At 36.3% G+C, this 16,655-nt stretch overlaps 1 protein-coding gene across 10 annotated transcripts in view; it reads right to left on the bottom strand.

Moving 5' to 3' along the window:
* Positions 1 to 16,655, bottom strand: part of CNOT4 (CCR4-NOT transcription complex subunit 4) — a 94,969-nt gene that overhangs the window by 18,545 nt on the left and 59,769 nt on the right. For 8 of the 10 annotated variants that reach the window (XM_041002278.1, XM_041002274.1, XM_041002279.1 and 5 more), the window contains 3 exons: positions 12,736 to 12,793; positions 10,068 to 10,317; positions 8,569 to 9,066 (listed from right to left, as the gene is read on the bottom strand). In XM_041002278.1, the coding sequence (XP_040858212.1) occupies positions 8,569 to 9,066; positions 10,068 to 10,317; positions 12,736 to 12,793 (806 nt within the window). Of the gene's footprint in view, positions 1 to 629; positions 3,933 to 8,568; positions 9,067 to 10,067; positions 10,318 to 12,735; positions 12,794 to 16,655 lie in introns of those variants that run through there. The other 2 variants (XM_041002282.1, XM_041002281.1) reach the window with 1 other exon arrangement.

The following is a 16,655-nucleotide window of genomic DNA, read 5'->3' as shown; positions in this document are numbered from 1 at the left end:
TGTGTGTTTTATTTATATACATTTAATTTTTTAAAAGATATTTTTTTAAGTTCCACACAACTTAAAGTCTGCACCTTTACTAGCTCACAGGCACTTTTTACACTTATTCCTATCTTTACGTTTGTATCAGTAGAGTATCTGATTTATTTTATTCACTGAACATTCCATGTGTGAGTGCCTGGATATATTGCTGTCACATGACAGACACTCATTCTGACAGAAACATCCAGCACAAAAGGAAAATGCCTCGCTTAAAACCAGCCAATCTGACCTCGGCCAATTTTGAAGAATAAAGACACATATATTGCTGTTTTGGATTATTGCTTTGTAAAGTAACTTAAAAGGAAAAAAAACACATTTTCAACTGTATGACACTAATCTATCAGTGATAATCAGACTGGGAAAATCCTATAGTTGAATAAGCACACACACAGACAAAAACATAAAATCTTACAACTCAACACAGGGTGAGTGTTTGCCAGCTGGCTTGAAAACATGCACAGCACAGTGATCTTGATTTTGAACATGTTGAATGTATTTGCGATTTGGCCCTTTCTTTTGATTTTCTGAGATAACGCCTGTGTGGAGATACCTCCCTATAGGCTTCTGTCACAGCAGAAGGAAGGAAACTCCGACTATAACCAAGGAAAAGGAGCCATGTTGCAGAAAAGCACACAGCCCAAATGCATCAAAGTTGTTTTCTTTAAAGGGGTCATTATATAGAAGGTCCTATCTAACGCCCAGGATGCTAATTAAGGAGTAAGAGACATAAGCATACACATTCATAAATTAGAATAAGGCGTATGTCTTTCCTGTTAAGGTTTTTGTACCTTACTCCAAATTATTAGGCATTTAACAGCTTAAGTGCAATATTCAATACTCCATTGTTGCCAGTAATAAAGCAGGTATTAAGTGATGAATAGTGAATAGGTTCTGGACTGCTAACACTGTTTAAAATGCATCAAGAACAAATCTGTCAGAAATGTGAAATAAGGCTGCCACTAGAGTATTATAGTTCATGATACAGTCCATATTTTATTCAGTCTTGTATCTCTAAAGATGTAATTCAGATCACCACACAGAACAAGTAATCAAATAATACTCTGCTGAAATAAGACAATATACAAAAGCACCACCGGGAAAAAAAAAACAAAATCCAACAGCAGAATGAAAGAGAAAGCAGCATTAATCAAAATATTTTATAATAGAGTCTTTAAGAAAAGTAAAGAGGCACTTGACATTCATCAGAGACCTGAAATCATTTGGTGCAGAACTCTTACAGTGGCACTAAAAACATTTCAAGACAGCATTTTGAAACTTTTTATTACTATTATTCAGGAGGTGGCCAACACATCTACTAACTGTGGGTCTTCTTGCCGGAGGAAAACACACCCACAGACCCCTAAGTTTGTATGTACTTCTATATAGTTAGGGACACCAGGTTAAAAATTCCCGTGTTAAGGAAACAACATGTCACTTTATAAAAGTTAAGGATGTAAGTGTACCTAATGGTTTTTTTCATACAAGATGGATCATGTGGGAATTGGTCAACACCAAACTTGGAGCAAATTTATCACAATTTAATCTTATCAGCATTTTGGTTTCAATTTAGCAGTGATGTGAAGTGATACTTCATCTATGTGATGTGTAATTTCTTCTATGCAAAATTAATCACCACTATGATTTTTTAAGACTGGAACTTAAAGAACGAGTAAAATGAGACATGTAAGCAAAAACACGAGGCTTACAAGGCATAGCAATTACAAAGTGTGTTAAAAGATCATTATTTGTCATTCTAGGTTAAAAAATGTGTTTTAAAGCTGAAACCTAATTGCTTCAAAGGACTGGTTTGATTTCCTGTGCTGTGCCTGGAAGCAAGCAGGTACAGAGATGGATTTTATCCAGGTCTCTGGCAGGACCAGGCAAATGACTTAACAGTTCTTCTACAAAAGCACGATCAAGAAAAAAACAGAGAAAGCTCCCAGGGAAGAAGAGGTACTTAACACATGTATCTCTCCAAAGAAAGAAGTGATGAGTAAGAGCTAGATATCTGCCACGGCTTTGTAAGAAGATCCAGATGATGGAAGGCTAATGATGAAGGCTGGAAAACACTAGGAGATGATAAGGATCATGATGGGAAGTCAGAGTTTGTGAACAAAGTGCAGGAGCCTAGGCCCACAGGAGACACAAATGAAGTACTGGCCACTTAGAACGAAAAATCAGAATCATAATTAACAGAAGCGCTGATTAAAGGCTGATGTTTAATACATTTACAATGCTTCACTGTATGTTTCAATTTCCTTATGTAAAAACACTTCTGAATAGAAAGTAAAGGCTCATAGTTATCCTGAATTTGACAACAATAACTCAAAAATAACGGGTTGTTTCTGCATCCAGTTAACCCAAACTAAGAACACCTATGAGAAGATTGCTTACCTCATCACACGTGGGGATAAAGCCATTTAATTTATTGTATATATAATATTTAATAAAAAACAAACTGATTTTACATATAAAATTCCAACTCAATATGACGTTAGTATTAGCTCCTTGGATATTTTATTAATTTAAACCTTAGCTTCATTTGGGTATTCACAAAAGCCTTTCATGTTGTATGTTTGTTTTTAATAAACTGAGGCAGACTTCATATCACAAATGCTTTTTTTCCCATACCTCAAGGGGAGGTCTGACTTGCCCTTTCTTCACAGATGCTTCATTTAGGAATTCATGTTTCCTGATTCAGCTTTTGCCAAGAGCTCAGAACTAAACTGAATTTCTTCATCAGTTTTAAAATTATTTCAAGAAAAAAATTTTTTAATCAAAAAAACATCACATTATTCTGGTCCAATAAAATACTCCATTGTCTACTATGATTATGTGTTACAATTTATGTGGCCTAATTTCGGAAGGCATCCAATCTGTTGTCTTTCACTTTACTCTCATCTGGTCAGGTGCTTAATCACACATTATTAAACAATGAAATTGTCAAACAGATACAACACAGAATTATTGTTTGTTCAGTAAAAAATGTGGAACTACGGTTACTTCTCACATACAATGTTTATCCCATATTCAAGTTTCTGATGAGTCAACTTATTAAGTTGAAATTCTGTTTGTGAGGCATTTCCTGGTATACTAGGCAGTGCATTCAAAAAGAGATTATATTGCATTTAGGCTACAATAATTATTATCTTTCAACCATCTATGTATAATTAACAAGCATTCAAAAAGAAAGTGCAAGTGTGCAAATGAGAACACAACCGTTTCTACACATGTAATGCATAATTGAAGGATATAAATCCAAACAACTAAGACAATTGCTGACAACATCCTTCTAAGAATTCACTGACACCACCAATTTTGATTTATATGTATTCTTTCTTCTCAAGTATTCAAAGAATGCAACAGACATTAGCTTCTTAATTTCCAAATTTTTCAGTAGATAAGAATATTACTTTTTTTTTTCACAAATCAGAAAACAAAGAACTACCACTACCTTTGTATTATTTTCAATAATAGAGCCAAAAGAAGAACAGCTCTAGCTAATCTCATCTGGGATCATAATTAGTACTACAAGTTTATTTCTTTGAGTTAAAAAGAGCATCACTCACGAAAAACAATGCCAAAATCATTATGCTAATAAGTAATGTTAAAGGCCTAATAAAATACTTTAGCAACTATGAGGTAACACACTAGTTGTAGGCATGAGGAACGTTTATATTGGCTCTTTTGGATGTATACATTAAATGCAAAATCAGAAAGGAATCATGCAAAAATCCGGTTGCCCATGCAAGCACCCCAGAGTCTAATCCTCTCCTCTCAGTTCTGTTGTCAGGCCACAGTAGTGTGGAGACTTGTAGGCTGCTGTCCTTGTTGTAATGAATGGGAAGAGGCTGACAGTGGCATGGTCGAAACCTTCACCTCTTCTTCCCCTGTGGAAAAGTCAGTCATGGTCTAGTTATGGGTGACTAGATTTGTTAACAGTCCCTTTTAAAATGATTTCAATATTTGGAATACTGATACACAGATAAAATACATGCATAATGCTTGGAATCTGGGTGTGAAACAAGACATGAATTTTAAAATATAAACGTAGCAAGTACCTAGCGTAAGTAATTACACTCCAAACACACCCACAATTTTGACACTATGTCAGAGCTTAAAAACAAATATAATAGATTTAAATTACAAATACACTTAAAAAATACCACGAAAGCAATTCTTTGCCAAGCCAATTGGATTCCTCATGGGTAGAGTATTTTGTGAAAAAATTATTCCATTTACAAAAGTGGAGAATTTTGATTTTTCAAAAAAAAATTATAAATCCATGTTTTAAAATAATAAATCACATATATTGGAAAAATAATATAAACATTAACTTTGTAAACTGACATAGAGCATCTGAAAATGCAACGTGTACTTTTGAAGTAGTTGGGAACTGACATAATTCAAATACAATGAGCCAATTAACTAAAAACAAGATGACTGCTTCTAGATCAGGAAACTATTCCTGAGTGAAATTAATACTCCTATTATAACTTCAAGTGACTTGTTTCACACATGACTCAAAATTCAATCAAGTCACCATTAAAATGGTTAATACAGAAACAAAAAAAGCAAGGAAAAATGCCTTTTCATATATAAAATTTGAATTAACATGAAAAAAATCCAATCCTTAAATAGTTTCTGAAGTATGAAATATCAATGCTTACAAAGTTACCGTTATTTGTTTCTCAAATAAATTTTAGCACACTGGAATAAAAGCATCTTGGCAGAGTTCTGCGTAAAGTAAATCTGCAAAATTACATTGGGAAAGATAGCACAACTGACACAATGCAGGAAAAGAGTCTTCGCATCCATTTCTTTCAGTAACTTGGTAAAGATTCTACGAAACCCATGTACATATCAAGTCTGCCCGTGTAGACTCAAGGTTCTTGATGAGACAACGATACTAATGAGGACTTCGCAAGAGGCTGATTTTCAGCAAGTCAATATACCTCATTCCGCTTTCTAACTGAAGGCCATATGTGTGAGCTGAGCCAATTTGTTCCATGAATAGATACTATTCGTAAAGAAACTTACCAGTATGTGAGAGCAAAAATCAATTACAGTGGGAAAAAAGCCAAGTTAAAGCACATGGCAGTGACTTCTATTTACGAAGATCACCAGCGTTGCAGTTTAAAACCATTTCCTTATTGAATTTCAAATTTTTTAACTGTAATCTGCTACTAATCAAATCTGTATCCTATAACATTATTTAAGCATTCTGGAATGCAGCTTAGCCATTCCTAAAATGATGGAACTGCACCAGATAGGTCACTTAAAACTAGGCATATAGTTCCAATAATACATTTTTTCCCCAAGAATATTTACTTCAAAAATCCTTCTAAAACTTGGCAAGTCAAAAAATGTTGCTAAAATTTTTTTTTTACCTAATTAAGTAATATATACTTTTAAATGTAAATGTTTTTAATTACCAAGGAAATGGACGCTGCATTTCTGCCAAACCTCTGGCAACTGTTTTTCCCATGATAGGTTTCAGATAAACCAGACCTTTAAAACTAAACGAAACAAACTAAAAGGAAAAATTTAGGGACAAATACGTAGATAGACATAGTATCTGTATGGTATGGAGATGGCTGCTACCTCTGATTTGTTCCTGCAGGTCAAGGATCCTATTTTCTGTACATATCTAAAGAATAAATGCACGTTCTTTTCCTAGTGTAGAATTAGCTGAAACTCCAAGCATATCTTAAAGTGCCAGGTTCCACTGAAGCACATATGGACGCTCTGTGACTGAAGCATTTAATGAACACCGAGCCTTGCGGTAAGACGTCATGAGAACCGCTGGAGGATCTAAACTGAACCCCTTTCAAGCCGAATTACAACTGCAAACAGGGGAGGCAGACAGTATCTAGGTATTAAGTTGCTTCAAAGCACACAGACTTAAGATCTATAGTTCTCCAGATTTTTACCTCTTGTTATTTCTAACAGTTATTGAAAATCTTAAACAACCTGCTATAATCATACAACTACTTTGCTCTAAGACTTGGTACATGATCAACTAAATATTCTAAGCCATGAGAGGATTTTGGTGTGTCTCTGTCAAACTTAAATATTTGGCGCATTAAAACTAAATTTTTCTATCCATTTAAGCTCTAAAAATATTCTAATAAGATTGACCACAAGTCACCACTTAAACACCAAATATGTATACATAGCCCAAAACTAAAAATCTGGAAATAACCAGTTCTCCCCACCCTCACCAAACACAATAATGCTTGCGAACCTGAAGTTGGTGACTTAATTTTTATCATCTCTGAAAAAACCTTCTTCTATATATTATAAAAGAAAAAAGTCTGAAAGATAGGACTATAATTAATGTCCTTCTACTATAAAATGCTGACTATAGATGAAGAGTTCAAATGACTAACATGAAGAAAACTATACTTACAAACCAGTGATTTTTCATTATTCTCATTGTATTTTCAAAATATCTACTGGCTTGAAACATTTAGATAAGAACTGCTTTTCAGTGCTATTGAGTAACATCTTGACTAAGTAACTGGAAGAACAGAAAATATATCTGAAGATGGTCTTAAGTGACATGAAAGTGAAGACAGCCAAGAGTTAAGAGTCCTGTGTCACATCACCACTGTCACCTCACTCACAGAACTGCTCTTCTTCTACAACTGAAGAAGCACCTCCTGTTTTGGAAGGTAACCCTCCTGCTTTTTAATATTAATGACATACTAGTTCCTGCCTCTACACCTTTATTCAAGAGTTTCCATCAACATAAAAGGTCTTTTCCCTGGCTGCTAACCAAAAGCAAAGATACCATAAGAGAGATCGATTTTTATTCCAAAGAAATTCTGCCTCCCCTAACGCTGTAGGCTGCATGAATGTCTCTGACTGCAGCACCGTATGTACAGTTACCAAATTTACATGATTTTACCTCTTGAACTATACTGTAAAGAACCTGTGAATAGTACACACACATTGGATCTCTTTTCTAGTACCTACACTGTCCCGTTCATGGATGGGAAAACATGCACCAAATATTCCTTGTAATTGCTGCAACATCTTATTTTTAAATGTTTAAAATATTAAGGGGAACTTTAACTTTGAATGTTATAATTAATTATGAGATATTCTACCAATCAAAACACTATACTCTGAATGATCAAACCAAAGAGAGAAGGCAGGGTTGGATTCTAACACGCTATGCTTAGTGAAAGAAAGAAGGGGAGAAAAAAAAAAACCACCAGGAACTGAACATCTATTGTGTTTCATAAGTGAATATGAAGAAGAAAGAGAACTCAAAAATTCAATTCTGGATTATGTATGAATTACCACAGTTCAGTGAACAAATATGAACCCCACTGATTTGCAATTCACTCCATTAGGTGCTTTAAAGCTTTTGCAAATTAACTTCCTGTATCAAGGGTAACTTTACAGTATGAGTGCTCACAAATTAAACTCTTAACCCAACTGTTTGTCTACAATATAAATTGCTCTTGGTCCCCAAGAACAATAAAGCCTAGGAATTAGCATGGATCTCTACAGATTTCATCTATCATGTGGGAAAAAAAAAAATGAATGCAATAATGGTAACAGCACACTATTCCAATTTTAACATTGTGCTGTGCCAGGTCAAGCTTAAGCCTAAGACAAGGACAGAAACTATCTACACACATTACGCCAGAGAGAGGGACTAGCCTATTGTACCTAAAAGAATGAGAAGACTACATCATCTCCGAGGACCAAATTAAACAAGAATATCCTTAATATAATGATTCCCTGACACAGAAGACACTTACTATAAAAATTACTACATGGAATTTTAAACCCCAAAGTTCTGAAACCATCAAGGGTAGCAGTGCAAAATGAGAAGCATTCTGGCATCATATCTTTATTACCTAGTATACATCTAATATCTTCCCCTACAAATAAAAATATGGCAAGCCAAAAAGGAAAATATCTCTCCCTAAACAATTTATGCTTCACAGAAACTATGTGTCTGTGACATATGATATGTTTCTGAAATATTACTAATTTTCAAATGGAGCATTTTACAAAGATAGTAGTTTTGAAGTGTGTATGTATTCAGTCAAAATAATTACCAAAAGCAGAGTGGCTTTATTCCTTATGCTCTCAGAGTTAGTCATTAAATTTTTTAAATCACTTTACACCTAGAAATGTAAAACTTAGATTTTTTTTCACCATGATGTTAGACTTCATAGTACAATAATCTATAGCCCCTTTTCTTCTTCTTTCTACATTTAGATATCACATAAAAGTTTAGTAACTATCCTTTTCAGTAAAATGATTCCAAACAATACTAGGTATAATACTCCACCATCCTCATAAAGCTCAATATTACAAGGCATCCATCCAATCAAAAACTTAAGAAAACTCCCTTTAAAATCATAATAAAGACTGTTTTCACAGAAATTTTCAAGTATAACATTAAGCACTTTCAGTTATTTTGCAGTTCCCTCCCTGCCCACCCAGTAGGCTGAAGTTATGAGTTATTCACGAATTCTCGAAGGCTTTAAATGAACCTACCTGCTACAGGGATCCCTCCCAGACCTGTGTTGTGCTGTGGCGGGAGATTCAAGTCCAAGAAATTACTATTTGAGGTGGGATTTGCTGTGTGGTTCAAGTGCATGATGCTATTGCGTGGAAAGGCCATCCAAGGATAACGGGCTGCCTGGCCTGGAAAACTGAACGAATTATAAACCGCTCGGTGCTGCTGAAATTGAGGGAACCTCTGTGGCAAGACCGAAAAGGTACTACTGAGAGAGTTGGCGTTTGCAGGCGCAGCAGGGTGCAGAAATCCAGAGCCTGGGCCTTTGGCGGTTGTAGTGTGTGAAGAGGAGTTCTGAAGAGATGTGGGCGAAAGGGAAGGTTGGTCTTGGACGGACAGTTCCTTCTCAATCAGGTCTGCTAAGGCTTTTCGAGTGACGTCAAAGGGGTCAAACCCCAAGTCATCCTCTGGTTGTTTAGAAGAACCAAAGCCAAATGCTGCTTGCCAGTCTGTAGAGGATGATACTGGTATTGTTTCTGTCAGGAAGAAAAACAGCGTAGATAGAAGCTCATTCTTACGTCACACAATAAGCATAGGCAAACTCAGTACGATCTCTTAGCATGTCAAAATCATACAATCATAGAAGACCTCGTAAATGTTAGTTCTAGTAGCAACTTTTTACGTAACTAATTTCAGGGGTGAGCAACATGGCATAGCAGGAGAAGCCTCCAGATACAGTGTCTGTATCCCATGTGCGTGCCAGCTCAAGGCATGGCTGCCGCACTTCCAATCCAGTTCTCTGGTTACGGCCTGGGAAAGCAAAGCAGGATGGCCCAAACACCTTGGGCCACTGCATCCATATGAGACCCATGTGAAGTGCTGGCCCAGCTCTAGCCATTGCATCCTATGGGGAGTGACCCCGTGGATGAATGCTCTCTCCCTCTCTCTGTGTAACTCTTTCAAAGAAGTCTTCTTTAAAATAAGTTTTTTTTTTAAGGTAGTTAGCATTGGCAAAGTAAAGGTAATTTTGAACACAATCTTTACAAACTATTAAGAAAATGTAATCTAATTAAAAAGTACTACAGTAAATTCTTAGAATTGTTGGTCTGCAGTATAGGTGCTGTTCTTGATATCACTTTTATATCACTTTTCACATTAATAACTTATAATGAGCAAACAGGAAATAGCACAAAAAATGTCAAAAATAACTTCTCCTGTTAACATAACTTAACTCTTTCTGTTGAATCTCAAATTCAACTATAGAAGCACAATTCTAATTAAAAAAAATGCAAGACTTCAATAATTCCCAGAAGGACAAGCTTTTCAGTATTGGGAAAAGGATATAATCGTACAGGAAAAACTTCAGGGTCATGCAAAAATTTATATGGCTTTCTAAATTCATACAATTTAGATGCTTATGTTTAACAAGAGGGAGTAGATAAAGTATGAAAAGACATCCAAGCCCACGAGTTTGACATCGGTCTATTAATGACACGCTCAGCGCCTGGTTACCAGCAGCTATGCTACAGCTATGTACCTGATGTGAAGAGACTCTGTGGTTCTGGTGCTGTCGGCCAGTCACTGGACGTCTGTGGGGAGCTGGGGAAAGGAGGAAGCCCACTTGGAATAGGGTTGGGATGGCGAAAATTGTCTGAAAATAATGACTGTGACTCTGTTACTGCCCCTTCAAAAGGGGAACGTGCACTGTGATTTGATGAGCTGATGGGGATGACTGGATTAGATTTGGATAAACCAGGTGGTGGTGAAGGTGTGTCACTGTTAGATATCTAAATAAAAAAGGAAAAGGAAGGAATCAGCATAAATGTATACATTTTAATAGCCTATAATCAAGATCTATAATTAATACTCCAGAAAAGTCATCTTCACAGCACTTGAAAACTTTCTCATGAACACATGAAGCTAGGTCAACAACTAACTTGATATGTATTCTTCTCAAAAACTGATCTGTCTGAAAACACTAGTCTCCTTTCATTTATCTTACCCAGTCTCTCAATTTACAAGAATATTTCTCAGTCTTTGAGAGTTTACTTCAGTATTTTGCTCAAGAGTAACAACCTTCAAGTGCCTAAATTATGAGAAATAATCAAGAATGCGGATAGAAAGTACATTAATTCCAAAACCTAAATCCTTTTGCAAACTAGCCAATTTCAATTTTTTTTTTAGTTTTCAATAACCATGAACATTAAAATGTAATCTTATGCCTCTTTATGATTCTTATGTAATTCAGATAACATCCAAATATTGAATGATATTGCTATAATACTACTCCTTCTTCCAGCTGCTTATAAATGAGCAAGGGACCTAAGTATTTACATCTTAAAAAATAACTGCTAATGAGACCAGGGGTACAGGGCTGTCATTCAAAACAAGCTGGGATGAGTACCCTGCCTGGGGAGGTCACTTGCAAAACTCTTGATACCCATTTCTCTTCTGCCACACCCACTCTTGTTACTCTAAGAAAGACAATCTACTGAATTTACTTCTAATAGTCCTGAATAGAATTTACCGATATTTAAATAATTTGAATATTAAAATAGCTTAATTTTAATAGAAAAAAATAATTGCCAGTGAAACTTGCCTCACTTTACCAATAGGAACATGTGAAAACTAATTTTAAAATGGCTCTATTCATCTTATTAAGAGGTGAATTTCCATTATAATTTATTTAAGATTTGTCTAATGCTCAACTTGTATCTAAATCTGTATGTATACTTGTGCATACTCTTTTGGTCAAACTCCAAAATACTAACAGAAATTCAAATATATAACTTAAAACTTACTAACAACAAAAATATTTGTATTTCAATTTTAAAATGTTCCTATTTTTGGCCCAGCACAATGGCCTAGTGGCTAAATCCTTGCCTTGCATGTGCCAGGGTCCCATGTAGGCACCAGTTAATATCCCAGATACTCCACTTCTCTTCCAGCTCCCTGCTTGTAGCCTGGAAATACAGTAAATGATGTCCCAAAGCCTTGGGACCTGGCAACCCAAGTGGGAGAAGCTCCTGGCTCCTGGCATCAGATTGGCTCAGCTCCGGCCATTGTGGCCACATGGAGAGTAAACCAGTAGACGGAGGATCTTTCTCTGTGTCTCTCCTTCTTTCCATAGAACTGCCTTTCCAATAAAAATAAATAACATCTTTTAAAAACTTCCTATTTTTTTATATACACAGGTTTTTCAAACACCAACATAATGGTAAGAGAAGTAGAAAAGCTCAGGAAGGAAAAAGAAATAAAGTAACATTTCCAGTTTTAAAAAAAGATCTGTTGAAGATTCTGTTGGGTTACCAAAACATTAACTTTCTCAGATATTTATTTCATAGTGATATAACACTACTGGTGAAAAACTCACAATACATATGCTGGAAATTACATTTTTAGCAACAACTTCTGACTTAATGATAAAATGGTAATGTTTTCTAAAATACATAAGGGGAGATACACATTTTCAAATTCTTTTATAGAATTAGTGAGTTAAAAGTTTAGCAAAGCACTGTATTGGTTGCCTAAGTTTTTAACATATACTCTGTGGGAAACTAGCCATTCTTTATGGAAAATGTTAGAACTGAATTACGCCTAGGCAAGAGATATACATAAACATTTTAAACATTTTAAGAAAACTAGCAGAAAAAAAATTCCTTGAGCAAAGACAAAATGACAGAAACCATGTTCTGACGATCAGTACCTAACTTATTTTTGAAGGTGATATAAACAACTTTGAGTAGTTTATCTTAAAGGTGTCAGGCATTTACAAGTAAGCAGCAAAGTTGCTAGGGGGAAGAACACTGACTCAAAGAGAAAATTAAAATTACAAAGGGATAAAAGGAGTATGTGGTATAGAAGTCAGTCTTAAAGGCATGAATTCAGAAGGAATGCTGGACTGGGACCATTTGCTATAGGGGTAAGAAGAATAGTAACATCAGCAAACTTATATTATATTATATTATACTTCATATTGTATTATATTATATTCAGTGCAACAATGTATGTCTGTAATTATTTTTTTAAAAAAAGGGCTAAAGGATGCTCAAATATATTCTGAGATAATACATTCATCAAGATATCCACCAAAATTCTTCTAATTTTGTCAGTATTTAAAATATTTGTAGAAAAATCACTTAGATCAGATATCTTATTTGGGAACTATGGTAGAGAAATAAAACAATACCTTCTTCAATTCTTACCTGCTGGGAATTTTCACCATTCCCTATACTGAGAGAATCTGAAGGTTTGTCAATGGGGCTGTAAAAAGGCAAAAACAAAAACAAAAAACAAATCCAATAAAATCACAGTAAAGGCATTCTCCCACAATAAAAACAAACTATTTTTGAAAGTCAGAAAAATTTAAATTTTATCATCTTAACAAATGTTCAATGAAGCGCTATGGTGCTATGATATAACACAGGAAGTAAGGTGTGAAGATCATACAGGAGACCTCTGCCCTTGATGACTATTTGAAAGGCAGACAGAAAAAGGGGGGAAGTACCCATGGTTGGCTCACTATTATGCCCAAAACACTGGGGCTACCAAGTCAGGGCCAAAGCCTGAGCGGAAAGCAAGGGAGCGCCATCCTGGTCTACCACACGCGTGCCAGGAGACCAACTGCTTTAGCACTCACTGCTGATTCCCAGGGCTGGCAACAGCAGAAAGCTGGAGTCAGAAGCCAGAGCTGGGAATCAAAGCCAGTCACTCCAAAATGTGGACTGCAGGCATCAACCCACTAGACTAAATGCCTACTCCAGGACATTCTAATTCGGTTCTCCAAAAACAAAGGTACATCTTAAAACAGGTAATACTCCAACAGGTGGATAATCTAATCTACTACCAATTATTGAGCACGCAATAAGCAAACTCCCCTTTTTGAATTTTCAAAGAATGCTGAACCATTTTTTAGATGTTTGGCAAAAAGACATAAAAGTCACTGAAATGTTTTCCACAAGTTTTTAAGAGCAAGAAATTTATTTTAATATTTCTGTGCCCTAGAGGAGCCATACATATGGATGCTCACATATACAAGTTACATAAACACCTTTTTGTAAACTATTGTCCTATAAACATTAACAATTTATTTTCATATAAAGTGTACTCCCAAGGTAAAGTAAGAAAAAAAAGGTTAACTTCAAATTTTAACATATCTGACTTATAGAGACAAAAGTTTTATATTATCTGGTGATGTAATTTCTGTAGCATTTTGTTCAGCAAATGAACGAAATCATTGTTATCTAAATGTTTTATTCTGATACAGCTTGATATACAAAATTAAGATTCCCAATGTCTCAAAAATATTCAATTCCCTTGAATCCTACATATAAATTCAACTTTTAAAAAAGTACCTCATTGCTACAGTTAACTGATCAAATTTGTTTTCAAATTTCTACATTAGGGGTTGGGGTTTTAGAGTAAAAGAAGGGGTGAGGTGGTCTTGGCATGGTGGCATTGCATGCTAATCTTCCCCATGAGTTCCTGGCACCCCAGCCGCTCCACTCAGCTCCCGGCTGATGGCTGCAAAGGCAGAGGCTGGTCCCTACTCAGCTCCCGAGTTATGGCCTGCACAGGCAGAGGCTGGCCCCATGTCTTGGGACCCTGCACCTCTGTGGGAAGAAGTTTTGGTTCCTGGATTAAGATTGGCTCAGCTTCAGATTTCCAGTCATTTGGGGAGAGAACCAGCAGATGGAACATCTTTCTGTCTTTCTGTCTCTCTTTCACTATGTAAATCTGCCTTTCCAAAAAAAAAAAAAAAAAAAACCTTTAAATTTCTAGATGCAGAAATTAAATTTCTAGAAGGGAATAGGCGTGCTAGCCGAATAAGCTAATTTTCTGCCAGAGGTGTTGTCATCACATATAGGTGCCAGTTCAAGTCCCAGATGCTCGCCTTCCAATCCAGTTTTCTATTAATAGCGTGAGAAGGCAGTGGAGGATGGCCCAAGGCCTTGGGTCCTTGCATGCTAATGGGAGACCAGGAGGAAGCTCCCAGCTCACAGCTTCAGACTGGCTCAGTGCTGGCCATGACAGCCATTTGGGGAGTGAGACCTCACCACCTCTCCAACTCTCTGTAACTCTGTAAATCTTGAGATAAATCATGAACATTCAAAATAAAACAACTGGAAAAAAAAAGTGTGGGGTGAAGAACAGTGTGGCAGCTAATTTCCCACCTGCACTGCCAGTATCCCATACGGGTACCAGTTCAAATCCCGGCTGCTCCACTTCTGATCCAGTTCTCTGGCTTATGGCCTGGGAAGGCAGCAGAGGAAGGCCCATGACTGGGGGCCACTGCACTGCTAGAGCAGAAGTTCCTGATTTCCAGCTCCAGCTGCTCCAGCCATTTGGGAGTGGACCAATGAATGGAACATCTCCCTCTCTTCATTTCCCTCTCTCTGTAATTATGACTTCCAAGTAAAACACGTAAATCTTTTTAAAAAATGTTTTAATTGCAGTTACTAATCCAAAATAAGAGTTGGTGGGAAAAAAAAAAAACTTGAAATACCACTAGGTCTATATTCTGGTTTTATATTTATTCCCAATTTATGTACTAAATAAACTGAATAATAAATAAAAACCGTAACAAATATAAAGGATATTTTTCATGTAGGCCTTGCAATGTCAACTGCATTTAAGTTTGACATAAATGAACTATTGGTGGAAAAGTAGAAAAGAGACATGGTAGAGTTCCTGCAAATATACACCTGACACCAAGAGAAAGACAAAGTATATTTACAAATGCCAATACAATGTGAACGCTCTGCATCTTTAATGCTAATATGGAAAAGAGCTATCCAAAAACTATTACTAAAAAAAATCAAAGTTCTCACAATTCCACTGGTATCAAATGTAGAACCCTCTCTCTGATCGGTCAACCTCTGTGTCTGTTTAAACTGTAATCATATTAGCAAATTTGTCTCAAACTTATCCACCTATTTTCATGCTAAAAAGAACACAAACTTTATTAATAAATATCACATTTGTTAATTAAGACAGAGGCATACTCCACAAAATGGACTGTCTCCGTTCCAGAACCACCAGGCTCCAATGTTACCGGGTCTAAGGAGTTCGAGGCACTAACGTACAGAACAAAAACCCTGCAAACTTCGATCCAGTCTCTTCTGCTGCACTAAAAACATGATTTGCACTTGAAGCAAAAGTTTCAGTGGGAAAAATGTTTACCAATCATTTTAATGGTCTGGTAATGAAAGAAGCATAGAAAGTTGAAGGTTATCAGTTTGGTTCACCAGGATAGAAACAAAAACAGAAAATAGAAACTGAATGAAATTAAAGAACAAGGGGGCAAAAATAGATAATCAACTATTTCTGAAAAGGCTAATGTGCAACAACAGTTCCAATATGACAACAGTCATCCTGCTGAAAGAAACAGCACTCAAGACACGGAAGTCTGTGAACACCACACAGCTGACCAGAGAGCACTAGATTCCAGTGGAACTAAGAAGCGCTAGTAAGTAGGTTAACATCTCAAACTATAATAAGATTTTATTTCCAGAGGGCAATAGATGTTGTTAGTCCTAATCCTAAACTGTTCGTAAGCTGAAGGTGCTAACGACAGAGTTCTTAGGAATATATATATATCTTTCAAGCTAAATAGTTGGAATCAGCTGCTATGGAGCTGTACAAGAAATAAAAATGTGTGTGTGTGTGTGTATGTGTGTGTGTTTATTCTTCTATTTATTCAAAACATAAAGTATACACATCCAAACTCCATCCCTAGGCATTTAGCTTCAGTTAGTCTGAACAAAAATACTTGCTGATTGTAACTGCAACAGAAGAGAAACACAGACAATTAAAAGCATTACGTTTCCTCAAAGTCTCAAATTAACAGAATGCAGGAATTAGAATGAATAATTGAAATGAAATCTAGGGCCTGGTATGGTGGCCTAGTGGCTAAAGTCCTCGCCTCACACGCACCGGGACACCGTATGGGTGCCGGTTTTAATACCAGAGACCCCACTTCTCATCCAGCTCCCTGCTTGTGGCCTGGGAAGGCAGTCAAGGACGGCCCAAAGCCTTGGGACCTGCACCCGCGTGGGAGACATGAAAGAAGCTCCTGGTTCCTGGCTTTGGATCGGCACAGCACTGGCTGTTGCAGCTGTTTGGG

The sequence above is a fragment of the Ochotona curzoniae genome, unplaced genomic scaffold (genome assembly GCF_017591425.1).
Source record: "Ochotona curzoniae isolate NIBS_2020 unplaced genomic scaffold, NIBS_Ocur_1.0 scaffold_2476, whole genome shotgun sequence".
NCBI classification, from domain to species: domain Eukaryota; kingdom Metazoa; phylum Chordata; class Mammalia; order Lagomorpha; family Ochotonidae; genus Ochotona; species Ochotona curzoniae.
Note: the sequence above shows the minus strand (reverse complement) of the source record. Positions and strands in the feature narration are given on the sequence as shown.